Source organism: Rhodamnia argentea, chromosome 1, assembly GCF_020921035.1.
Source record: "Rhodamnia argentea isolate NSW1041297 chromosome 1, ASM2092103v1, whole genome shotgun sequence".
Taxonomy (NCBI): Eukaryota; Viridiplantae; Streptophyta; class Magnoliopsida; order Myrtales; family Myrtaceae; genus Rhodamnia; species Rhodamnia argentea.
The window spans coordinates 33606761-33632688 of NC_063150.1; the positions used below are offsets into that span (position 1 = coordinate 33606761).

A 25928-nucleotide genomic window follows, 5' to 3' on the forward strand; every position below is an offset into this window, starting at 1 on the left:
TATAAAAATCTGGAATTGCGGAGGCAATCGTAGATCTGTTGCCTCAACAATACATTAGCCTGCGAGACGTAAACGGAACGGAAAGAGGGATCGCCTGCGCCCGTTCTTCTTCGGCTTGGTTGTGGATTCGCGGCTCTCGGATCTCGCCTTAACCATGGTAATCTCGGCCTCCTCTTCGCTTCGTCTCCTGCGTTGGTTCGGTGGGCATTGTTGCGGCAAAGCTATGTTTTTCCCGTCCCGATCGATACTGCTTCTTTTGGATCTTCCGGAGCAGAAAGATGATGATTTGAATCGTTCCCGATCTGGAATTTTACTGGTTTCGTTGATTTATCAAATCCAAATTGCGACCTGTAGCGTCGTTAATTAGTTGAAGGTTTCGGTTGTTTTAGATTTAGGTGAGCAATGGCGTTTTCTGTTGGATTGTTGTCCGGCTGATCGGGTTGAAAATCGCTCCATGCACACATGTCTCTTGGGAGATCGAGACTCCGACTCGGAAATCGCTTTGATCTATGGAGTCTGAGCCCATTAGCTTCGCAATATATCATTACGTGTCCTCGAGAAGCTCGTTGCATCTGGAAATATAGCGACTTTTCTAGGAAGATAAAGTCCATGAAGCATTGATTAGGAGGATTTCATTCTGTGATTGTGGCCCTTTAGGAATGTTGAAGTCGATTGTCGTTTTTTTGTGCAGGGAATGTGGAAATCGATCATATGTTGCTAATTTCAATAACTTGGAATTGCTTTAATGGAAGAATGCTGTGACACATGGTCTTTGTTGTATGTTAGTTTCTGTTTCGTGCTGGTCGCTGAGCTTGGATAATGACACTGATTCTGATCGCCCAATTTTATTTTAGAAGATTTCAGACCGAGTAATGTTAGAAAATTCGTTGGTGTACATTATTTAGGTACTGAATTATTTTTCCCATTCAGACTACATCAAGGCGTCTCGCAGACAGGAAGGTGGACAGGTTCGAAAAGAATATTAAGAAGAGAGGAGCTGTGCCTGAAACAACCACCAAGAAAGGAAAGGACTATCCCGTCGGTCCACTGCTGATTGGGTTCTTCATTTTTGTCGTGATCGGCTCATGTGAGACTTTTATGCTTGGCTTCTAATAATCATTTTAGATAACTGTCGGGTTCATCTTACTTGCATATCTTGTTTGGGTGGGTAATTTAGAAACTGCCTTAGCAATCTGCTAGAATTTTCACCTTCATGGGACATGCTTGTTCTCTTGATTTATAAACTTGAATACAGAACTCATATCCTGCTGTGAGTCAAATTCTTCTGAAATAATGGCAATGCACAAGTAGGTTAGAAGGAAAGCAGAAGGCTTGCCTCATTCAGGATGAGATTTCCTTAAAATTATTACATGATGATGCTCCTTGCATTTGTCTGATTTATGGTTTCTCCATCTTTTCCTGCCTAATTAGGAGAGACAAGTACTCTACAACAATTGTGGTTATCTGCATCTAGGATGAAGTGAAGTCGGTTAAGGAAGAAATTGACATTCATGTCATTATTTGTCTCTTGTCGGCCCGCCATATGCATTTTTCACTTGTTTTGCTTGTCTTAAACCCCTGTACCAGTCTTCCAACGTTGAAAGACCACTTCACCCCCTTTAATGCACTTCCTTGGTTTCAAACTGGTGTGGTGCTGAAGACGTGGTAAGTTTGGTGCCATTGAACCAGTTGCACCAAAAAACCCTGTTGACCTTGTGACTCTCAAACCATCGGGTCTATCTTTGGATATGCGAATGCTCTGTTGCTCAGTACTCTGTAATGTTAATGTCAATTACAGTGCTCGTCAGTTGATCGATCATAGTTCTAACCGCTCTGTTTTTCTTGCATGTAACAGCTCTTTTCCAGATAATCAGGACTGCAACGAGCGGAGGAATGGCATAAACTTGGAGTGATGGAGACAGTAATGTCATCCTCTTAGTCCGTAGGAAACAGAGAAATGGAAACCTTTATCCGGCTTGTTGTCATTGTCATGGTGTGAATTCTGGATTTGAATATAACATGATCGTTTATTCAGTTATTCGGTGAACGAATTACAGCCATGTGTTCCGTTTATGTTTATGAGGAGTCAGTTGAGGGGCATGGATGAGAATGAGTCATTATACAAGCACTTTTTCTTTTTCTTTTTGGTCGAAACACCGGACACTCAATTGAACCTCTTGCTATTTGCTCAAAAGAAAATTACATTTACCTATTCACCAGAGGACTAGGAGATGGTGGAATTATAAGTGAAGTAGTGCGGAATGAGCCGGGCATAAATGTCCAGCTTCTTGCAATCTAATGTGCGGAAGTAAGTCCGTCCAGCAGGGTTAAAATGAGATGCATAGATTGTGAATATTCGAGGACTACACTACCTATGCTCCTCGGACAATTGGGGGACTCTCAAGCCTATGATTACAAAAACTAGCTTACAAAATTAACAAACGGGTTATATTTAAACACCCGACTCTTTTACCACAGCGCTTCAAAATATTTTTGCACGCTAATCTTTAAAGTTACTCTTCTTCCTGGTGGGGGTTGGGGTGAAAGACTGCCGTAATGGATCATAGCATAGAACTTTAGCATGCAGTTGTATGAGAGTAATGGTGCACACATTATCTGAGCTCCGTCGCCAATTCTTTGGAGACCAAATTTGTCACATAGCATAAAAGTGAATCGCTCTCAAATTTCGGAGGATTCTACTCCAACAAACATCAGATTCACTGTCTCCTTAGATGAAATTCACCTCATTCTTATACAACATCGTAGCACAAATTACATTCAGAACCCGTCAGTTCACTTTCAATATAAGTCTCACCAACCTGAAACAGAAAGACAACAGAAGTACGGGAATATGTTTTCTGATGATTGGAGTTATTTGTCCGCATATGTTTGTACATGAACAAAGCACGTAGATCATGTGGCTAACCCAATGGTATTCCTACTGGACGAGTACAACATAGAAAGCGAGCCACAGAAAAACCTAGCAGCTTAAACATACAGCCAATCAACCAAAATAAGAAACCAAATCGACTCCCTAATCTGAACAAGCCATGGCTGCCAGACGCAAAGGAAATTGGCTCAAGCAGCAGCGGTTAAGCAAGGATAGAAGGCAGAACCACATGCTATCCACTGCCTCTTCCGCCCGCGTGGCACCACGCACCCGGGCACCTTCAGCCATTCCTTGCTCGACATGTCATAAGTTACCAGTCTGTTCATTTGTCTAGACCTCAATGACAACATGAGCAAACCTCTGTTGCCCAAGCAAGTCATCCTAACGTGCTTTCCGTAGAACTCCAAGCACCATATATTTGGCATTCTGTCAACCTCCTTCCACAAGAGCGTCATCTTCTGCAGCTCCCATATGCATACACACGTGGCAGCGTTCTTGGTAAGAAGACCTACCAGCATGATACGCCCCCTACACTCGGCGAGTGTGTGGTCAGTCATATGAAGCGGGGCCGGTATAATGAACTGCTTCCAGATTCCGGTGACCATGTTGTAGGACACGATCCCTTCCGGATCTGAGCGCATGAAGTACAGGGTGTCATCAATGGAAACTGCCTGTGACCTGAAGTTCAGCGATAATGGGAGCTTGATATTCCGCGGCATAGTTCCAGGACGGAGCCAAGCGTTCTTCACCGAGTCGTAAATCTCATACTCCCCCTTGCACCCCAGCCACATTATCTTATAGCCCCCAGTGGCGGAACTTCCATTCAGGGTCATCCCCACTGCAATGCGAGACCAGACTTTAATGGATCTAGCTGGCAACTCTTTGGAAGACTGAGTAAGAGGGTTACAGACATAGAAATTTCTGTGACCAATGTCAAGAAAGCAGACAAGCCCCCCGGCAGAGGCAACTGGCAACACAATTATATTTGCAGGCAGAGAAGAGATAGTGGGATGATGCCATTTCTTCAAGGAAGGATCATACATGACCCCAGAATTCACATTCTCATGAGTGATAGTGTAAAACCATGGATAATCTTGTTGAACCTGGGCACAATGCTGAGAGAAACTCTGCGAGCAGAGTAATGAGTTCCACTTCCGACACACAGCACGGAAGCGAAAGAATGTCGCGATAGGAAGTCTTGCAATAACAGCTTCGAAAAGGTCTTCTGGGAATTCTCTCCAGATTTCTTGTTCCATAACCTCGGCTGATTTGTCATTATTTGCAGACTTACCCTGGTTGCGCTCTTTTCGAGATTTCTTGGAAGGGGGAAGCTTGCAGGGATCTACGCTTTTGATTCCTCTGGACTTTCCAGCGGCCATTACGGGGCTACAGAATTCTGGAGAACTTTCATCAATATCAAGAGAGTGCCACCTGTTCAAATAGTATAGCAAATCATTGCAAAAAATGGTGTCAGTATCTTGTTCTGACTTCTGATTACAAAAACAGGTGCTAACGGGCACTCCAAGCAAGTATCACATTACGAATGAAGATATCATATACAGCAATTAGCACATTCTCATCCTTCAGGGCATTATCTACTCTATGGTCTCTTTGTTGGGTCAGAACATGACCAGGCACCACCTTCGAATTTTTAAGCAACATAAAGCAAGGAATTTCATCAGTTGACTCATCAATCAATTCTACCAAAGATAGACAAGAAGACTCATCAGAAATAAAAGCATGTAAAATGCATCTACACTTACGGGAAATATAGAACCATTGACCTCTGCAAACCATTACTCCTTTCAATTGAATAATTTTAAATTAAGGAATTTCACGAATTTGATACTCCAATATATAGCGTTATACACTCAGAAAGCCTGTTTCACAAAGAATTGTTGAGTTCTATAACTACAGTCGCATATTCATAGTGTCAAATAACTGCTTCCAATACTTCAATAAAGGATTTCAAAAAGCTCCAACCAGAGAATGACGTTAAAGGACCCACTGCTTCAAATACTTCAATAAAGGATTTCAAAAAGCTCCAACCAGAGAATGAAGTTAAAGGACCCACATGAACCCAAAAATTCTTCGTGAAATAGGCTTTCTGAGTGTATAACGCTATATATTGGAATATCAAATACGTGAAATTCTTTAAATTAAAGTTATTCAAGGTGTATTCATATGTTCTCTTCTAAATCGAAAGGAGTAATGGTTTGCAGAGGTTGATGGTTTATTGTTCCCATGTAAAATGCAAACCATTACTCCTTTCGATTTAGAAGAGAACGTATGAATACACCTTGAATAACTTTAATTTAAAGAATTTCACGAATTTGATACTCCAATATATAGTGTTATACACCCAGAAAGCCTGTTTCACGAAGAATTGTAGAGTTCTATAAATACAGTCGCATATTCATAGTGCAAAATAACTGCTTCAAATACTTGAATAAAGGATTTAAAAAAGCTCCAACCAGAGAATGACATTAAAGGACACACATGAACTCATGCACACACGAGAGAGACTCTTCATACATGACCCATCACATCAATAAAGTTCGAAACACTACATAGAAGGCATGGCCATGAATTCAATAGACAATAGACAGTAACCAGAACAGTTTTGGAAAGGCGTGTCCAAATCATCATTAGACAAAAACCAGAACTCTTCTCAAAATGCCTTTCCACGATTTATAGACGAGATCAACTGAAAAGTGTTATCCAAAGGATGATGTTTAATACTTGTGTTAATAACTTTTAGCAACTATACTTCCTGTATTTACCTCTAATTCTGTTTCTTCCAGAGACCTAACAAAGTCATATGGCGTTCTGAAGCGAATCAAACACCTCAAAAAGATTTGAGGAGAACCAAAGGTGAACATAAGAGATAGATTCCACATGACATCTAATTCCATTAGCATTTGATTTTTTGAAATCTTTTGAATTCAAGGATTTCATCTCTTCGGAGCCAGATTTAACTTCAGCTCACATTGCTTAAACAACCATTTTACCTTTTATCACTATGGACTAAATTTAGTCTTTGATATAACACAAAATCTGCCCTAAGATGTAAAACATGAGATCCTACCTCCAGAATTCTACAAATCAATCTCCATATAATAGCAACAATGAAGACCACGCAATATAAAGGAATCCAGAAATATCAAAGATAAAATAGAGGTGGGTTTTTGCTAAATTGAAAGGAAAAAAAGGGAGCATCAATTCATGAAAACCGTTAAAGCATAATATCTTTATAAAGAAACAAACTGCTTTATTTCTTTCCATCACAATACCACAGCAGGATGAATTTATCTAACACTAGGAAGATACAGGCATCTAATGAACGCTATGAGTTGAAAATTCTCTGTGAAAATACAGTTTCCTCTTAGAATGGCACAATCTGCTCAGTAAACAAACTTAAACAGGACCTTAACATCACTTAAGATCATAACGGAAAAGAACCGACATGGAAACATTCTCACCCTTTTAGTTGGGAGAACAAGACTATGCAATAACAGTTGAGCACAGCGGCCTTAGATATGAATATGTACGACAAGGTATCAATTTTTTCCCACGAGACAACCAAAGGACCCAGCTACAATGGATTTTCACAAAATAAAATCTGAAAAATACATATACAAATCAGAGTTCAATCTATGTAATCTTGCAGATAAATCTAACATATGTAAATCAGACTCAAACAGGATGATCTAATCATATTAGTAAGGTAGATGAAATTTCACATTGTCCACAAAAAAAAAAGAAACCGTACGGTTAATACTTAAATACTAAGCCGTCCGTAATGCTTAATACTAAGCCAAATCGGTGGACTGAATGGCTAACAATTCAAGGAATGGGGCTATTCTTTGTATCGAAAAATCGTTATGCAATCTATTTCTCCATGAGCGTGGGTTCTAGGGAAGGAAGACCATATTTTCAGCTTGAAGGAAGACAACTCCGATTACTTTCATTAGAAAGCTTGCCGTAGTCGCAGAGATTGAGAGAAGCGAACTTAGAAAACCTTTGTGTTGTGGCCTGTATAGCAAGCTTCTAAAATTTTATCATTTAACATCTGACTTTATTCCGGAATGAATCAGTTCATCCATAATTATCAAGTAGACCATAAACATCCGCCCGAATCTTGCTTATCCTAAAACCCTACCAATTTCACTTCTCAAAAATGGTCAAATTCTTCCAAGACTTTTCCTTTCTTAAGAAACCCAAACTCTACCCACATTATTGCCCATACGCACGCTGCCGCTGATTCAAAGGTAAGCCGATTCACACAAACGCACTCGCAATGAAGAGATGAAAGTTGCGTGAAGAAGGCGAACCATTACAACTAAACCATCAAACGCCCAACTCGAAAATTATTTAGAAAGCAGAACTGTAGAAGCTATCTCCACAAGCAAAAACTAAACAGCCGAAACCAAGAGCAGAACTCAAAGCGAATTACAACGGCTAACAAAGCAAAATCAAAACTACAGAGACGCAACATTCCGAAACCTAAGAACCGAAGCAAGGCAAAAGCCGAAAACGACAAAAAAAAAATAGAGCCTAGCGCGGAGAAGCCGTATTCTGGCCAAAACCGCGGGGGAAAACGACGGATTGCGCAGAGATTGGACCTGCGATTGAGGTGTTGATGGAGGAGGGGGCGAGGTTCGGTGTCGGGAAGGTGGTGATGATAGGGAGAGCCGTAGAGTTCGCAGAGCTCTTCAAGCTGACCTATGAAATGTCTCAGCATGGCCAGCTCCACTTCCATGCCCCTCCCTGGAGGAAAAAGGGCAAAAAAAGTCGTCAATCGGCTCTACACGCCACCTTCTGCGGTGGCTCCGCCGCAAATCGCCACCGCATCCACCATCTCTCTCCCTCTCTCTACTACAATCTCTCTCTCTCTCTCTCTCTCCGAGTGTCTTATGCTTCAAAGTCCGTCTCCCTCGGGGTCACCCACTCATCTTTTTCCACGTCAGCGGCACCGATTTTCGCTTCTTCCTTTTTATTTCCAAAATTTCTAATTTTTGGTCATTAAAAAAATCGGGCAATTAATTATTTGTATTTTGCCCGCACGCAACTTCGCTCTCGTGATTATTTCCTTTGTCCATTTCCTGTCCCCCCCTGCCCTGTTTTATCATTCCCGCTTGAGCTTTTCCCTTTGGCGAATTTACCTCTTTCTCCCTTTCCGGTCAACGAACCACGAGAAGTCCACAAAAGTCAAATCTTTTCTTATCATCTCCTACTTTTTATTTCGATGGGGGCCATCTTTCAAGACTTCCAGTGCCTCTTTGACAAGGCATGTGAAGTCCGGTGACCTATAAGCTCTTGTCTAACTCATATGTACTTACTTTGGGTTTCGCAAATCCGTGCTCGCGATAATCGTACGTGTTTTGATCCCTATTTTTCGATGTCGAAAATAGAAAACGGAAGTACATAGCGATTAATCCATCAATTCGCCAACTTGAGAATCGTCATTTAGTATGAACATTTTTGTTGGAAGAATTGCAACAAGGGATTTCGAAAGCATGGAAAGCGGAATGCATTTGATAACCGGGCAAAAGCCGCAAAAAAAGTTTAAAAAAAAGAGCACGGTAGTAGTAGCAATAGTAGTTCACCGCACGTGCGAAGCGAGGGGCTCGTTGGTCAAGAAGGAAGGCCGAAGACCTTTTTCTCCGCGACCAAAGGCTTTCGCTTTTTCTCACGAAGATCCAACGGCCCACGATGCGCTCCCCCATCTAATCGTTCCACCCCCCACACGCACAACCGCACGATCGGGCCCCACCACTTTCCAGTCCTAATGATGATATTGTTAGAATTTAGCTGCTCGATTGTCCATCATTCCCACTCAAGTCCTTCCGGGTGCGAGAGGCCTTTTCAAATGAAAAAATTTCCCCTAAAAGCGGTCCTTTGGGAAAATTACGCACAACCCATAAATATGTACCTAAACATTCCCTACCATCTTGTAAATCTGTGTAATTTTTTGCACAATCAGTTCAATGTATCGAGGCAGTGAAGTAGTGATGGTGCTTGATAAAGCAGTGAGATGATATAATGTAAGATCCGATTATTAAGAACATGATTTGACAAGTCGACCACCAGCTTCACGAAAACTCATTCCGTCCAAAACTCAAACTATACTTTTTCCTCCTACTAGTTAGGGGTACTAGTTAGGAGTGAGCGGTTCCGGTTCCACCTAAAACCTAGGATCGGCCCGTCGGAATCGGTTCTCTAATTTTTGGAACTTGAAACTTACCGTGCATATCATGAAAACCTACCCTATCACGGGTTCTACGGTCGGTCTCGGGGTTTACTCGGATTCCATATGTATTCCTAAGTGAATGATTGCGATGAATTATCACATCAAATGACCACCATTTACCGGTATAATTCGCTTATCATAACTCACATTTAGACACACAAAGAATATAGAATATTAACAAATTAAATGTCTCAGTCTTTAATAACGCCGGAAATAAAAGCTCGTAGTAACGGTTTCATATCACATATTGATCATCGAATACCATGGAATATAGCAGGGTCGCGTGAAGATGTAGAACATAAAAGAGAGAGAGAGAGATACTGTTTCGGGTTCCGGGTTTCGGGTTTCAGGTCCTAGAATGTGGAACATGGAACATACCATGCATATCCGGAACCTGGAACCTATCATGTTTCCACCAATCCGATTCTCGATTTTACTTTAAAACCATGCTCACCTCTCCTACTAGTCTCTTTTCACTTGAAAGAAAAAAAAAAAGGACAAATTTTCTCTTGTTTTGAAAGATTAATGAAAATCCATTAAGTATCAAAGCAAGTTACTCAAGTGTACCATCGTAGTATGGTCAGAATTTAATCCTTTTATGATGATACTAATATCCAATTTGACACAGAATGATTGAGATGGCTAGGGATAAAGTTGGGTAGTATTCAAATTACGCGAGTAGTGAATTTGTGGCAAAGCAAACTAATTATAGAGCTTTCGACCAAGGAAAAAATTGTAATTATAGCGCTAAACGAGCAAAACACTCTTTAACCCTAATTACCAAAACACTAATTATGAAAATGCTCGCACGACCAAGCCATCATGAGCCGACTGTCTCTCTCTCTCTCTCTCTCTCTCTCTCACATCTCTTTTATTTCCTTTTGAGAGTCCGTCATGATCATGTGAATCAAGTGCGTAGTTGAATCCGACTTGCTTCCAAAGCTTGTTCATACATCCAAGGCAGTCATGATGAAAAATCAGATAAGACTTACTCATTTCAATGCCAAATCGTGGGGCTCTCCGGAAGTTCCCCGATTCGATCAGTGGATGCTAGAAGAATATCTTGTATTTTCGGCCACAATATCCATCACGGTACTCAACATGTTGCACTGATTTACATTCTAGGAGTTATTGGCCCACCAAACTGAATTATGATGAAATTGAACTAATCACGTGGAATGCATCATTCAGCGAATTCCTCGAGGTTCATCTATATCGGGTTAGCATACCTAATGCCCTGTGGTATGTCTACGTCGAGTGTAAGAAACTATATCATAAAAATTTGATATGTAATCAGTCAGCTCTAAAGATTTAAAAAGAATAAGCCAGGTTTTTATTGAATATATTAGAATATGATTAAGTACTTATTTGCTATCCGTTACATGGCTTGGTAAATCAACTTTATAGATATATTTTATATCGTCTATTACTGTTCTCAATTGTTCAACACATGTTACATAAGAAACTTTTTAACGTAACTTAATGGTAATAGGGCAATATAGGCTCACCTGTTCTTCCCGGTAAATAAAAGCGTGCCGTGTCAAATTCATGTCTAATTTGAGAATTCGACCCGTTTACGATGCCTTAAAAGAACGTGCAAAATAGGTTCGGATGTCCGTACACACGTGTTTGAATGTATCTATATACGACACATCAATTTGTACAGTGTGTCTAAACCTATCTAATCAAACGTGTATAGACGTACAATAAATAAGTCGATGGGTCCAAACCATGCACAGCCATGCTTATTTTTCGGATAAAAGCGGACTCACCCCACGTGAGGACATGAACGTGCTTGACTACGTCCCACGTAAATTGATCGTGTCAAGCATCATCCGCCCTAAGTTATCCTAGAAATCCAATACGAAATCTGACAAATCTCACGCCTTGTGAAATTTCTAATTGAGTGGGGATGGACAGACTTACGGTGCACGGGCGCTCCAGGAGGGCTCTTCCATGAAGCTTTTCTTAAGCTGACTCTCAATGGCTGTTCCATTCACTCGAAAGTTTGCAACTCCGTTGCTTTCTCCTACCTTAGAACTCTGTGCACGCCACCTCATTCCCTGCCCAAAACTCGACGGGGGTTTACCAACATCAATTGGTCTAAAAACAAAAATACCAACATCAATTAGCAATAATAAGAACAATAAAAATCCGAACAGACAGTCAAAGACTCTCTGAAATCATGCCAAGGTCCTTTGCTTCCAAGAAAGCACTTCCTGTTGTCTCTCTCAGACCTCACCTCTTCCCTTGCTAGTTCAAATGGGTGGATGAGAAGATACGGATTAAGTATCTTCGTCGTCTTATCGTGTACGCGCTTTGTCATTACGTGACTGATTCTTAAAAAGAACCGAAAACGAATGGCAGTAGCCGTGCATTAGACTCGTCTTTTGCTCACTTTATCAAGTTGTCAATCTAATGCATTGGACTTGGATGTTTTGTGAGTTCGCATCGTTCGGGACAATCACCAGAAAAATCCCAAACCTTTTAGCCAATTCAGTCTTTTTTTTTTTTTTTATCATGATCAATTCAGTCTTAAATCATTTGCATTTGTGACAATTCAGTTCGTTCAAATATTTTTGGCCAGAAAACGCTGATGTAGAAGCACATATACCATGTTGATAAATTTTAGTAATATTTTGAACTTTTTTATAGTTTTTTCTTTTCTTAACTTTTTCTTTTTTTCCCATGTACTTAGTCGGACAAAGGTCGGCCGGCCCTAAGCTAGGGAAAAAATGAGAAAAGTGTCAAAAAAGTCATAAACCTATCGCATTAATATCAATTCAGTCATAAACTTTTTTTTAGTGCCAATTCAACCCTGAATCTTTTGAATTGGTACCCATTCGATCCTCAACGTTTTATCAAGTCCTAAACATTTTGAAATGGTGCCAATTCAGTAGTTATGCTAATTGAGTCAATCCAACCAATTTAGTCCGAAAATGGACATCGGTTGTTCTACATGACACGGCTGGCGCCGATGTTGATATTTTTTAATATTATTTAAAAAAATTAAATAATTTTTAATAATATCTTTGGTTTTTCCTTTTTTCATCTTTTTCTCTCCCTTGCAAATTTTTTTCATTTATTTAAAATATTATAAAAATTATATATCTACGCCGGTGCTAATCGTGTCACGTAGGACAACCAAGGTTCGCGTTAGCGATTTCTGGCCGTAATTGGCCGTATCGACTCAATTAGCACAAATACAAAAGACCTATAACCGAATTGGCACTAACGCATAAAGTTTAAGGTTGAATTGACACCAATAAAATATTTAAGACTGAATTGGCATAAATCCAAAAGGTTTAGAACTGAATTAGCATAAATAAAAATAAATTTATGACTTTTTGACATTTTTTTGAAAAAAAAAATTAAAGAAAAAAATAAGAATTTAAAAAAAAATTTAAAATATCATTAAAATTTATCAATGTCAGAGCCGGCCGTGCCACTGCCAGTGCCGACATGAGTGTTTTTCTGTCAAAATCTGCTAGACAAACTTAATTGACAAAACATGATAAAATTCATGACTAAATTGATACAATTGCAATTTTCGGTTGGATGGACAAGGGATGGAAAAGTCTTCGGGCTCACGAGTAAGGGCCTATTTGGTCCAACATTTCTAAAGGATTTTGAGGCTCTAAAGTCCCTTGGCCAAATGCAAATAGCGTTTGGCTCTTTTTTTGCTCAACTTTGAAAAAATACAATTGCATTTCCAAAGACCCGCCGCCTCCCATCGATCGCCACCCGTCGCTCACCACCGTCGCCCATCGCCTCCCATCGTCGCTCGTCGACCGCCAACCGCCGCTCACCATCGCCCACGACTATCCGTCGGCAATTGGCCGGCGCAAGTAGTTTAATTTTTTTTAAATAGTAAAAATTCTTTTTTTTCAAAAAATAAAAATATCTTACAAAGTGTATTTTTCACCAAACGAGATTTACGTCAAAATTGTTTTTCAATGTGTTTTTAAAATACACTTTATCAAACAATACTTGTATTTTAGAAATCCCTTTTAGCTCAAAAATATTTGCATTTTCTCGAAGATATTTCTCCAAAGCTGAACCAAACGGGTCCTAACTAAAGTTTGAGTAGCCAGTTTTTAAACAAGAAAAAGGAGGACGGGACTGTAATTTCGACCGAGACAGTGGGGGCAATCTTGTAACTATGGAGTCATAATTCCGAGGAGGTGACAATGATGAGGTTTTGAAAGGAAGAAAATGGGGGAACCGGTGGGTAATGATAGGTGCTGTCTCGGGAAGAGGGCTGAAGAAAAAGTTGACAAGAAATAATGTAAGAAATTTGATATGGCTACTAGTACTGTCTAGTAATAATGATTAATGACGAGAATGATGGAGTTTTCCTCTTCTTTTACTCGTGTGTCGAATCGCTTTTTTTGAACCCAGGGGGGGTGTGTGGGGTGGGGTTGACGATCCGCTGCTCCCCGTTTCACCTCATCACGTTCTTCCACCACAATGCACTTTCTAAGCCCCCCAAACTACAAAAGAAATGTTGTTTGAACAAAAGGGAAAGTACTTAAGAATCAGCATGAATCAGGAAAAAAATTGAGCATGCAATGAGCTCAATCAGATTGCCATCCACCGGCTTCGGGATAGCCGGACTCGCATTCCACCCAAACGGAGTCGAACCGAATCGATGCTAACTCGAAATTTTTGTTGATCGAGGCTTAATATACGCGCCTCGACGTACACGAGTCATGGCAAGTCGAGTTCCTGTCCAACAATCCTCCTTTCTTTCCATCTCGAGGAGACATCCATCCATGTTTTTTTTTTGGGGGGGGTTAAGGACACCCATCCATTTTTTTGGAATGGTCATTCGTCTACATTAGCGTCGGGGGTGCTGTTCTACTTTGTTTAAGCAAACCTCTCTTTGGTGCTTCAGGAACAATCAAAATGAAATTGTGGGTGCAACTCCATGATTCAATATGTCTCACTAGCAAGATCCACAGGAAAAATGGAGGGAAATATGAGAGAAATAAGGCGAGAAGGAAGCCTTCTCACTGGCTCGATCCCTCAATCTTTCTATGCCTCGCCGGAAACTACTTTGTTGGCTCCGATTATTTTAAGAAAAACAGATAATTTGAAAAATATTTTCTTAAAAATGATCGCTTAAACCACTTAGAAAAATGAATGAACGAAAAATATTTACCATTTATTAAAATGTTTGGACATAAACTATTATTGACAATAAAAAAAAACATTTCTCATTGACTAATGATTTCAAGCGATATAAACGATCATTATTGAAAAAATATTTCTCAAATCATCTATTTTAAACAAAACAAGAGCCTTCATCTCTATATCTACTAAAGGATTTAGATAATTAAGAATTCTAAAATTTGTTTCAATTTGAGGAAGAGGAATGGAAATGGTATTCATAAAAGTCCAATATCATGCAACAACATAAGAACTGTGGTGAACTTTTGGATAAAGCAAACATTTCGATAAGAAGACATAATTAAATTAAAGTTCTTTCTTTGACCCAATTATCAAACTGCGATTCGCGAAGAACAAAGCTTACAAGCAACCTCAACCTGGCTCCTTTTCTACTTTCGGGTTTTGTTTAGATAAGAGTATTACTTTTCTATTCATTTACATGTCTCGACAGACGACAATTTCTAATGCCCAAAACACTTAGAACTTTCCATATCTCACAATTATTGACATGTCCCTTACGCATAGTTATTACATTTTGACTTTTGATTGTTCATTGCTTTTCTAAAAAGCACAAGCTCAAAGCTGAAAGAAAATAGAAGAACCGACACGCTGAAATCAAAGCTGTCAATCATGAATGTTTCTAGCCAGTAACGTAAAGGGCTAGGACATGCAGGCCCCCAAGGCAAAGCAAAAACCATGAAGTGGCAAATGAAAGGACAAGCTGTACGTTGAAGTTTAAACGAAGGAAAAGACGTAACGTCAAATTTGACAAGGAGCGCCCCAATTAAATTTTACGGGTGGGAAGGACGGTACTATCTGTATCCGGGTCTCTGCTTCGAGCCTTCCAACGTTGCTGTATCATAAGCCAAAAAAAAAAACAAAGAGACCAGAGCACAAGCACAGCAACAGAGAGTCGCAGGGCCGAAAAAAGCACGCGCTTTTACTTTAAACAAGAGAAACTGAGCAACAAACCGACTAAATGAAGGTAAAGCTTAGAGCTACGCATTCATAGACAAAAACACCCACCACCCCCCACTAGCTTTCTTAGGGTTTAATGGTTTAATATGTCCAGGGAACAGATGCAACCAAGACTAATCACAAACCAAAGTAACCACGATGCTTGATGCGGCTTTCGAAAGAACAATGCTAGAGATACTAAACCAGCATAACAAGGAACTGTAGCTTTGTTCTGCTGTAAAATGCCGTAACTTGCATGTTTGGTAATATATGTATTTAATCTGCAACCCCTCAAAGTTAGGGACGAGAAAGCTAGACAACAGTTTCCTTAAAGTTGCTCTAAGCCGCTATAACTTTAGAAGTGCTGCAATGATAAAGTGTTTGCCAAATGCCTATTTAAAAAACCGTAATAACCTCTTTCACAGCCGAAACTGTTGCCAACAAGCTATACCAAATGATTGGTCACAAGTTTTTCTACAAAGAAAGGGTGCATTAATAAATTAAACCTTTGTTCCTAATGCTTGAAGCAGCTTACACCCCCTTTCCTAATGTTACATCCCCCGGCCACCCACAAAGGCAGAATGCACCATGCAAGACAAAGACCTGGAATGGAGACATTAATTTTTTGCAGCAGCTACTACGGAGTCAGAGGCAGGGCATTCTAATACTTGCGGCAACAGATTGCTCAATAAAAATGACTTGCTATTTCATGACATTGGCAGTGAGGAAGTTTGATATTTCACAATGACTACCTAAGAAATATCATCGTGCAGCTTTTACAAAATTTAAAGTCAAAGGGACATACATCATGATGGCACAGGAAAGACCTCATCTAAGAGCATATGCTCATGAGAAATGCAATATGGACTAAATAAGTGTACTAGAATTTGTTTACTAAATGCTATGACAACTGATTATTGTTGACTGAGATAAGTTCACTGGAACCCACTCTTTAAATATTTGGCAATTCATAATTAAAGCATGTCATATGTGCTGGCGCGTCATTTAGTAAAGGATAGCAAATACTTCATATCCCTAACATCGCTCTATGTCCATATAAATTGAGTCTAACCCATTCAGCATGAAACAGAACTCTCAATACCCGACACCAACTCACAATGCCTAAAGATTAGAACTGTCAACTTAGAGTCAACAGACAAAATCAGGGCTTCAGAATCTCTGCCCATGGAGGCAAAAGCATTTGGAACAATTCTACTTCACCTTTGCTGTGAACCCCTTTTTCTCTTTCCTTGGATCAGCCACTACCCGGTGACAACTCAAAACACATGAAAACCAGAAACATTAGCCCCAGAGATTTCCGTGCATTTTTTTAACTTTGTTGATGCAAATAACACTTACTGGCTGGGAAAGATGACTCACTTGCAGTTCAAGAGCCTAAAGTATCAAACAAAAACCAAACTGAATAATCCTTGCCAGTCAAGCTCGCTGACAGATAATGCATTTGAAGGATCCATAGAGACCATATAAACCACCATTTGATACAACCACCTTGACACGAATTATGAGAGGGTAGAGTGACTTGACAACCGCTGCAACATGAGGACGACAAGACTGACTTTCAGACACCCACATTGTAGCAAAGCTGGACGACAACTCTGGACCTTCTCAACCCTCAAATATGTCCTAGTACTCACTGGAACAGTAGACAATTGCTTATCAATGAATGCACGAAAGAAGTCATACTATAAAACAAATCGAAGATAAAAACTTGATGAACATTCACTAATTTAACATGGCTGTTTATTATTCTTCCACTGAGTTTATTGATAATTGTACAGATGGTTGAGAGAAACAATAACAAATTCAGGAAGTGGGAGTACGAGGAGCACATTACACAACAGACCTGATCATTTTCATCCTCTGCTGGAGGGGGAGATTTCTCAGCCTCAGATGGTTTGTCGGCGCCGCAATTCTGTTTGTTGCACTTTGTCCGGAATGGGTAATTTATGTTACCACATTGCTCACACTTCCAACTACCCTCAGGCATTTTTTGTTCTGTAAGCAACTTTATGTATGAGTACCAATACAAACAAATATCAGGCAAGCAACATGGCCAGCAGTGATAACTTACTATAGTTTTTATCAGGTTTTGAAACCTGCAGTTGAAGGGCAAAAGAGTCCGTTAATTTAAACCATTTAATACTCTTCAGCTAAAATAAATTACCAAGAGCAAAATTGTAACTCAGGAATACAACAACCACATAAAAGAAAGCCACAAAGTTCAATCTCCTCAAGCTGCCAAATTGTTTGCCAAAGCAACACAGACCTGTGATCCAGGCTTTGGAGTGTTGCACTTCCTCATGTTGCATACTTCTCTAAAAGAGAAGTTAACATTTCCACAGTTCGGGCACGTCCAGTCATTATCACGTGTTGCATCTACAAGGTATTTAAAGGAAACATAATGTCAGTGGGAGATGAACCAGTATTCATTTTGTTGATTTTAAAAGCAGTAACCAGCCATGGAATACAAACCTGCCCCCCTCTTTTGAAGTTTATCATCAGGGAAAAATCCAGGCCGTGGTCCCTGAGAGAATAAATATCAGAAAAATGACATGCATAATATCTGAAAGATCAACACTATAAAACGTAGTTGTAGAGTGACAAGGCAAAAGCAGCAACATCCGAAGAAAGAGAGAAATTTCGCAGATACCATGCCACCAGGGCCCATTGGAAGACCCAAGCCATATCTGTCCATCATAGGAGGCATCCCATACATTCCACCTGAGAAAGAACAAAAAGCAGCCATTACCGACAAGATTAACAATCAGCAATTACACCGGATCTAGTAGAGACTTCCTAAAGACAATACACAAGCAGAGTTAATTACTTCTTTTCATTTGCTCTCATGTGTAACTCCACTACCTGTGATTTAGCTTGGAAAGTGGAAAATCTTTCAAAAACAGATATACGAAGTGAAAGGCGAAAACCAAAATACTTCGGCCAAACAAATTGAAAAATGACCACATATGATTTAGAGCCAAGGATCTTTTAACCATTCAAGACTTAGAATCCTAATTGCCACCCAGCAGTCATTACAATAACCAGAGTCGTAGCAAAATCGAAATAATCATTACCATTTCCAATCATCGATCCACTTGAATAAGGTGCCGCTCCAGATAGATGAAGCGGTCTATAAGGATTACCAGCAGAAAGGCGACCACCATAATTGTAATGATACGCTGAGCCCCCAGAAAATGGAACATCATACGGTGGTATTGAGGAACCATTAAAGAGAGAACCATACGGCGGCATTCCCATATATATAGAAGAAGGGCCCCCAGCACCCATATATGGGGATGGCGATGAATAACTCTGAGGGAGTTGCACTGGCTTCATTGCAGACTTCTGAGGAAAACGAAAAAAGAAAGCTTAGCAACTTCACATTGGGATTACTATATTGCCAAAAGGCGGCAGAGCAGACATAAACTAAGCTGAATAGCAAAACCGGTCATCTTGAGAATAGAAAACGGATCACCAATCACACGCATTGACTGTTAATTAGCTTTTCACCTTGAAAATTTAGTTTGCATAGCATACAAGCTTCGATGTTAATTATATCTTTTGGTTAGCAACTAAAGTTCTGAGCGAAGACTTCTTATGCATGCTATGGTATCCCATGCCACCTTAAAACCACATAATCCAGATACTCCCAGTCTCTTTGAACTGCCTTCTGATTAGAAAAGGCAGCTAAAATATGATGTCACAACATTTTTGCCCCAAACACTCACAAGGAGATCAACAGTCTTAGGAATAAAAATGGTGAAACCTGGACTACAAATCTAGGAGGAAAAGCAACCATTGACCAAACAAGTCACTTGGATAATGATGTGTGGATCCAGCCTAGGAAACGTAAGCTTATTGAACTTGAGCACAAAAGGTTATTATTGTGGGGATCTTAGTGGAAAGCAAGATATTTATCTGCAACAAAGACGAGAGCAGTTAATAGTGAAATAGAGACACGCGACATGCTAGCCCCATCTCCTATTTAATAATGCACACGAAAATGCATGAAGCTAGTGTATGAATTTGCATAACTAATTCCGTCCGTTAAACAAGCAAAAATTAGTAGGGACATATCTTCGAAAAAAGTGCATTTGACAAACGCAAAACAAACAACCTATTTAGCATTGAATCGCAACAATGGAATATCAAGTGTCTAATAGAAAATCTTGGAGGGGAAGAAAGGAACAAGTATGATAATACTTTAGGTTTGTATTCATGAGTGTGGCCATAACTATCAGCTGAGCATGAAGCTATCAAGAAAATTTACATCACACACAGCCATATATTACCGAGTTATGATCAGCTGGCCTTGGTTGAGTGCAATTCCGCATGTTGCAAGTTGTCCGGAATGAAAAGTTTACATTCCCACAGCTAGGGCAAGTCCAGTCATCTTCCCTCCGACTACCTGCAATTTTCACCTAATCAAACACTGGCACAGAGATCTAACAGGAACAGTGAAGGAAGCGGAAGCATGTCCTATCTATTCTCTGGGGACCAACAATAATAATTACCCCATAAGTTAAGCCGAAACCCATGGCATTAACACAGAAAAAACATGTTCTGAATTCCTAAATACATCAGAATTTCCCTTTAGACTGGCTTAAACAAACCAGGAAAGTAACTTCTTGGTTCTGTTTTGATCTCGATAATGTCGTCGTTGTCAATTCTTGTCCCAATTTCCGGTTTTGTTGAAAGCATGTCTAGTAGGTCAAAATCAGAACTGTAGTCATGCAAACGACATAGGTTACTCCATCAAATTCATTAAAGAGATTTTCTTTTTTCTGGATCAATTATCTTTCTTCTTTGTGCGGAACTGGCACAAATTGTCCTATACCAAAAGCAAAAGGAAAAATAAATTGTCGCAGCAGAGGGGGAACGATGAGAAACGATGAGATGGTTTACCATCGGTTCTAGCACGCTTGGCAGCAGAAGAGTTCCTGTTGTCCACCTGAAAGAACAACACAACACAACACATCACATGACCGCGCTTCGACGCTGATTGCATGCGCATATCCATCCGAGATAGGAATCACGGATTCCGGCGATCGCAAACGGATACGAAGGCTCCGTGAAGGAGAGATTCGATGGAATCTAAGATGCATCGGAGTCAGAAGAGAGTACCTGAGACATGGCGACCGGAGGCGAGGCGGACCGACGACGAGGGTCTCGAGTGAGTCGAGATTCGATTCAACGCGAGAGATCGAGCGAAAGTGAGCGAGGGCGACGACCCCTCGGCCTCAATGCCGCGATTAATTGTAGGAGTTACGTTTGGGCTTTTCTTCATGAGCAGTCCAGCCCCGGTCAAGTGGGCCCGGTTGGGTTTCTTATTGGGCTTTTCAATTTTGTAAACGAGGCCCAAATTAAACGAACCACAAAACAAAACAAGAAATATTTTTGAAAATAGGTATTTTTGTGCTTCCCCCACACCGATTTTCGAGAAATATTTCCTCCCATTCTTATTTTCGTTGACGTGTCCGTGGGGTCTGACTTGTCCAATGAATATCTTGTATGGCTTTAAAAATTCATAATAAACGAGGATATTAAAACGTAAAGTTTAAGGATTTAGATGGATTTTCACTTATATTTATAGAGAAAGAGAAAAATATAACTGAACGAAATGTATGACGACTGTCGAAACAGATATTAAAATTAATTGCTAGGACATAATGAGTACTAAATGAATATATTTATACAAGTAAGGCACATGTTTATATCTAAGATGATATAATTCGTGTTGACGCACAATGACCGAATTAAAAGGACTTTTTGTGTCAAAATAAATAAGTTTTATTTTAGAAACTAAATAATTTCATTAAATTTGTGGATATTATTCTCGCATTCTTAATATCAAAATCTATGATATTTTTGATAATTTAAGTGATACTAAACTTCGGCAGTTTATGTCAACATAACTAAGTGAGCTAATGATTGGACCGCAAAAGAAAAGTGAGCTAATGAAAAAATGGACATTTTATCGCGCAAATCATGCAAACTAAAAGTTTAATTGCATCGACTCCATTGTGCAAATAGCAAAAGCATCCAACATAAACGGGGTACGCTTTGATCCAAAAAAAAAAACATAATCGAGGTACGTAGCCAGCAAGCTAATTAACAAGAACTATGCGAAGCACGGGCCGACAATACAAGAGCCGAAGCTTCGATGACTCACTTTAGGCATGATTCGCTATTATACGAGCCTACCCGACACTAACCATTTGAAAATGACATGGAGTATATCTTTCCTCCATCACTCTCAAGTTGAGAAAATATTTTTCTTCCCGTTTTCTCTGGAATACCTTCGAAGTTTATTACGTCTTAGAGTTCAAACGAAATAAGTTCAAGGACTTGCTCATGCCCATAATTTAATTATTATTTAACAGAAAAGAAAAATTGGCGTTTTTTTGTAAAAAAAAAAGTTGCCCCATATGTAAAGCCGTCAATATGGGTCAATGAAACATTTTTAACACATATTTTTATAGAAATGGGTTGTATATGGGTTCTAAATTTTTAAAGAACTGAATAAAAATGAGTCAAAAAATTCTAAATCGAATCAGAAGGGTAAAAAATGGGTCACACCCTTAATCCCATTTTCAACCCATATTAGACCCATTTTCGACCTATGACGGCAACTCCTACAAATTGCAAATGGGCTTAGGGCCTCAAAGGCTAAACTTGGTTATTATTTATAATGGGCTGGCTGAATTTTATGTCCGGGACACTCGGTGTTTTTATGGTGTCGGGGCTCTGTTTATTGGACCAATTACTAATGTTTGACAGTAAGCCCTTTCTGTCCATGTTGAGTGATTTAAGATGAATTCCATCCCTCGTGCACACAAGTGCATGCACATAGGACTACGTGCTGCGCTGAAGAATATTATCACTTTTGTTAAACCTAGATTCATGACAGTAACTAGTTTTCATGCTAAATAAGGTAAAAAGCACGATACCCAAGAAATTCTACTCTGGCAAATTGTTCCTTGCTTGAATAGAAGGTGCTCCCTCCCTCCTTTTTGTTTTGCATTGGAACAATCAAAGAGTCTGTTAATTTGCTGAAGGATCTGTTTGCCATAATCCTCATTTTTTGTCTGGTGGTCAATACTTAGGCATGCTGAGAAATTTTCATGGCATATGTAATCCATTTTTTAGCAATTTTTTCACGGATATAATCTCTCGATAAGTATTAGCGTTTTAGGTGTGGACGTTGAGTTGCTTTTTTTTAGGTGTCTGCTCTTTTCTTTTCGTGCTGACGATAGAAAGTAGCAATTTTTTTTCTTTGAGTTTCATATTTCAATTTAGAGTTAGTGGTTCGTTTACGATCGGTTCAAGTTGATAATGGAAAAGAAAGCGAAGAAGAAGCCTCTGTGGATTTTTTTTTCTTGCATCCCCTGCCTTTAGCCATGTATTTCTTCATGACAAAGTGACCCTTGGTAAAAGAATCTATCGAATTTTTTTGCATCTCTCAATTGTTTGTCATCATTTTACGGGAAGATGACGAGTTCATCAAAAGAAAAAGGCATATTGCGGCCTAGAAAATGTAGAAACTTTTTGTAAGTTGTACATTGAACAAATTGAAATAGGTAATTGTCCTGCAAGCAACAAAATAGATGGATGGACAGTCATAATTAACAAGTTTGAGGAGCTAAAGGGCAAAAAGTATGACAAAAATAAAATGAAGATAATCTTAAGGAAGAATACAAAAGATCAAGGAAATTGCTTCTCGGTGAAACATGATTAGGATAGGATGCAAGGAAGAAGACCATAGATGCAAATGATGAATGGTGGGAGCGGAAAATTAAAGTGTTTATCTCTTTTTTTTACTTTTTTCTAAGTTCATCTTTTATGATACAATTTACAAAAATGTTCTATTATAACAGGAGGATCATAAGTTTAAGACTTTTCGAACAAAAGGCATACATCCAGATCTTGAAGTGTTATTGGATAAAATGTTCGGGGAAACGATTGCCACTAGAAGTGTCACATAGAATCATTTACAAGGTTTAATCAATAATGAGGAGATTGAGGCCCCATAAGCTGATATTGGTGATGGTGCTGGATCTACTAATGATAATTTAGAGGATAATTTAGGTGAAGATATCGCTCAACCAAGTCCAAGTAAGAGCAATAAAAGAGCAGCGCACAGGCAAGCTGGAGGAAAGAAAGGAAAAAAGTTGATTGGACCCGCTAAGTTAGCATCACAAATTGACAGACTTTGCTCAGCTGTTGAGAGTAGGAGCAATGTATTGTCTCTTGCAAGGGAGTTTGATCCTTACAATAAAATTATGCAAACATTGAATGCCATGTCCGAGATTAAGCAAAATCGAAAGTTGTACTTTTTTGCACTCTCACACTTTGTTGAAAAGAAAGACAACCGACAAATCTTCATGAACTTGTATGGAGATGAAGAAAAAGTCGAGTGGCTCAAGTTGGAAGAGCACAGAGTCATCACTAGGATGTTAGCTACTTGTTTGAGCTCTTTCATAAGCTATTTTATTGTAATGTGAGGCTTATTTCCAGTTGGTATGATTTGCACTCTATTTGCACTATGTATAAACTATATTTCAATTTATGTTCTAATGTGAGACCTGTTTTCGCTTGATATTCTTTTGATTGAGTGGATTTTACATATATATATATATATATATATATATATATATATATATAATGGATGATTTCTATTTATGGATGATTTAGACTATCTATCTATTTTCTGACTATAACTCTATATTTTGTAACTTTGAACAGTTATTATGGATAATTCTCTTGAAGGATAAAATCATGACAAAGAGTAAGAAGAATATTGGCAAATCGTAGGAGTTGCTCAGGTTGCGATGGCTTATCATGCAATGTATAGTTACAAAGAACTCTGTATGGCATCTTCATGTATAGGAAATAAATGGTTAGAAGAGTTGATGAGCGAATATGCTAATTCGATAAGGTGTTATCAAATGTTTAGAGTGGATAATATTGTGTTAAATAGTTTAATGCATGATTTAGTAACGGGCTATGGTCTTCAAGGATCTTGGAATTTCAATGTAACAGAAATGCTTTGAATATTTCTTCTCGTTTTAGGAAATGGTGTGGGTAATAGGTTAGTACAAAAACGCTTTTCATGCTCTAAGGAAACCATAAGTAAGTATTTTAGCTTAGTATTAGATAAATTATGTGCAATGAGAAAAGATTTGATCCAACCATCTTATTGGCAATTTAGGGAAGTTCCATAGAAGATCGGGAATAATCGACGATTCTATCCTTATTTTAAGGTATGCTTCACTTATACAATATAAATGTAGAACTAAGCATACATTTCGATTATACAATAATATTTTCATTTTCGTGTTAGGATTGTATTGGGGCTATTGATGGCACACATATTCTAGCAGTGGTACGTATGCATGATCGGATTCGTTTTATGGGTCGAAAATGAATACCGACTCAAAATGAATTGGCAGTGTGTACTTTTAACATGAAATTTATTTTTGTTTGGGCTGGTTGGCAGTGTGTACTTTTAACATGAAATTTATTTATATTTGGGCTGGTTGGGAAGGACAAGCTCGTGATACTCGTATCTTCTATGAAGCCATTGGGAGACATGATGTACAATTTCCTCATCCTCCTCCAGACTTGTGCATTAATGATTTTTATAGAGTAATATGTATACATATGTCTATATTGATTGAATTTACATTATATCTGTGTATGTAAATATTATTTAGTAGATGCTGGATATCCAAATCGAACGAGTTATTTGGGACCATACAAAGAAGTTAGATGTCATTCGGCAGAATTTTGGCAAGGTCCCACACCTACATATTATCGGGAGGTATTCAACCGTGCTCATTCCTCGCCGTGACCAAATATTGAGCGAGCCTTCGGTGTGTTAAAAAAGAAGTGGAAGATTCTAAAGCAAATGCCAAGTTACCTATTTGAAAAAGAGTGAAAATTGTGATAGTAGCAATGACGTTGCATAATTATATATGGAGAAATGCCGTTAATAATACGCATTTTGCAAGAGCCGATTTGGATCTTGATTATGGATATTCGGTTAACCTTAATGACGTAAATAAGGGGACTAGTGCATCAAATGATAATTTATCTTCTGATGGGGAACTTCTGCGTGATCGAATAGCCACGTGTTTAGTAAATTTTTAAGAATGCTTATAATTTTCAATAATAACGTAAATCTTGTATTAGTGCATATGTGACTATGTTTACTATAATGAAAGTACTCTCTTTTTAATTGTGAAAGAAGTTCACTTTGATATGATTTTTTTTATTTATAAATTTGTTGGTATGCCTCTATCATATTATTCTCAATGCAAACATATATACGTGGCCGTCATTGTTTTCTTTTTCCAATTTTAAACAAATTAAAAAAAATATATAAATACGTCACATTAAATGACTTTCCAAATATATATTTATCAAACAACATTTTATCAAAAGTCTTTCTCAAGACACTTTTCAATTATAGTTTACCAAACAGTTTTTACATTTCACCAAACCCCTTTAGACTAATGGCATTTGTATTTTCCTAAAGGCTTTCCCTAAAAATCTTTCCAAATGCAGCCATACTGGATGTGACCAAATCGACCCAAGAGTTGGGTAAAACCGCCGGGAAAGACTTGGTGAGTG

General features: G+C 38.9%; 3 protein-coding genes and 1 pseudogene across 3 annotated transcripts; 2 read left to right on the forward strand and 2 right to left on the reverse strand.

Annotated features, from left to right (window-relative positions):
* LOC115738882 (stress-associated endoplasmic reticulum protein 2-like) lies at nt 1-2034 on the forward strand. The gene is made up of 3 exons (XM_030671666.2): nt 1-157; nt 931-1087; nt 1856-2034. Exons 1-3 carry the CDS (start codon nt 155-157, stop codon nt 1900-1902), a joined length of 207 nt encoding a protein of 68 aa, XP_030527526.1. The 5' UTR covers nt 1-154; the 3' UTR covers nt 1903-2034.
* A 666-nt stretch (nt 2035-2700) lies between these two features.
* On the reverse strand, nt 2701-7753 carry LOC115738891 (F-box only protein 6). Its single transcript, XM_030671680.2, has 2 exons — nt 7516-7753; nt 2701-4321 (listed from the first exon to the last, which is right to left on the reverse strand). The coding sequence occupies exons 1-2, from the start codon at nt 7650-7652 to the stop codon at nt 3079-3081; spliced, it is 1380 nt and encodes a 459-aa protein (XP_030527540.1). The 5' UTR covers nt 7653-7753; the 3' UTR covers nt 2701-3078.
* Nucleotides 7754-16391: 8638 nt separating this feature from the next.
* Nucleotides 16392-20554, reverse strand: LOC115738892 (ranBP2-type zinc finger protein At1g67325). Its single transcript, XM_030671682.2, has 10 exons — nt 20418-20554; nt 20199-20244; nt 19586-19701; nt 18368-18638; nt 17944-18014; nt 17766-17817; nt 17560-17669; nt 17365-17389; nt 17137-17288; nt 16392-16926 (listed from the first exon to the last, which is right to left on the reverse strand). The coding sequence occupies exons 1-10, from the start codon at nt 20424-20426 to the stop codon at nt 16924-16926; spliced, it is 855 nt and encodes a 284-aa protein (XP_030527542.1). The 5' UTR covers nt 20427-20554; the 3' UTR covers nt 16392-16923.
* Nucleotides 20425-23797, forward strand: LOC125314922 (annotated as a pseudogene).
* The last annotated feature ends 2131 nt before the right edge of the window (nt 23798-25928 follow it).

Excerpts from the sequence above, each read along its gene's own strand:
- LOC115738882 (XM_030671666.2), top strand. Across the intron at positions 1,088-1,855 it reads TTTTGTCGTGATCGGCTCAT|CTCTTTTCCAGATAATCAGG; the intron begins GTGAGACTTTTA and ends TGCATGTAACAG.
- LOC115738891 (XM_030671680.2), bottom strand. The coding sequence starts at position 7,652 with ATGGAAGTGGAGCTGGCCATGCTGAGACATTTCATAGGTCAGCTTGAA. Across the intron at positions 4,322-7,515 it reads CATCAACACCTCAATCGCAG|GTGGCACTCTCTTGATATTG; the intron begins GTCCAATCTCTG and ends CTATTTGAACAG.
- LOC115738892 (XM_030671682.2), bottom strand. Across the intron at positions 18,015-18,367 it reads TGGATCGATGATTGGAAATG|GTGGAATGTATGGGATGCCT; the intron begins GTAATGATTATT and ends GTTCTTTCTCAG. Across the intron at positions 17,818-17,943 it reads CAATGGGCCCTGGTGGCATG|GGACCACGGCCTGGATTTTT; the intron begins GTATCTGCGAAA and ends TTATTCTCTCAG.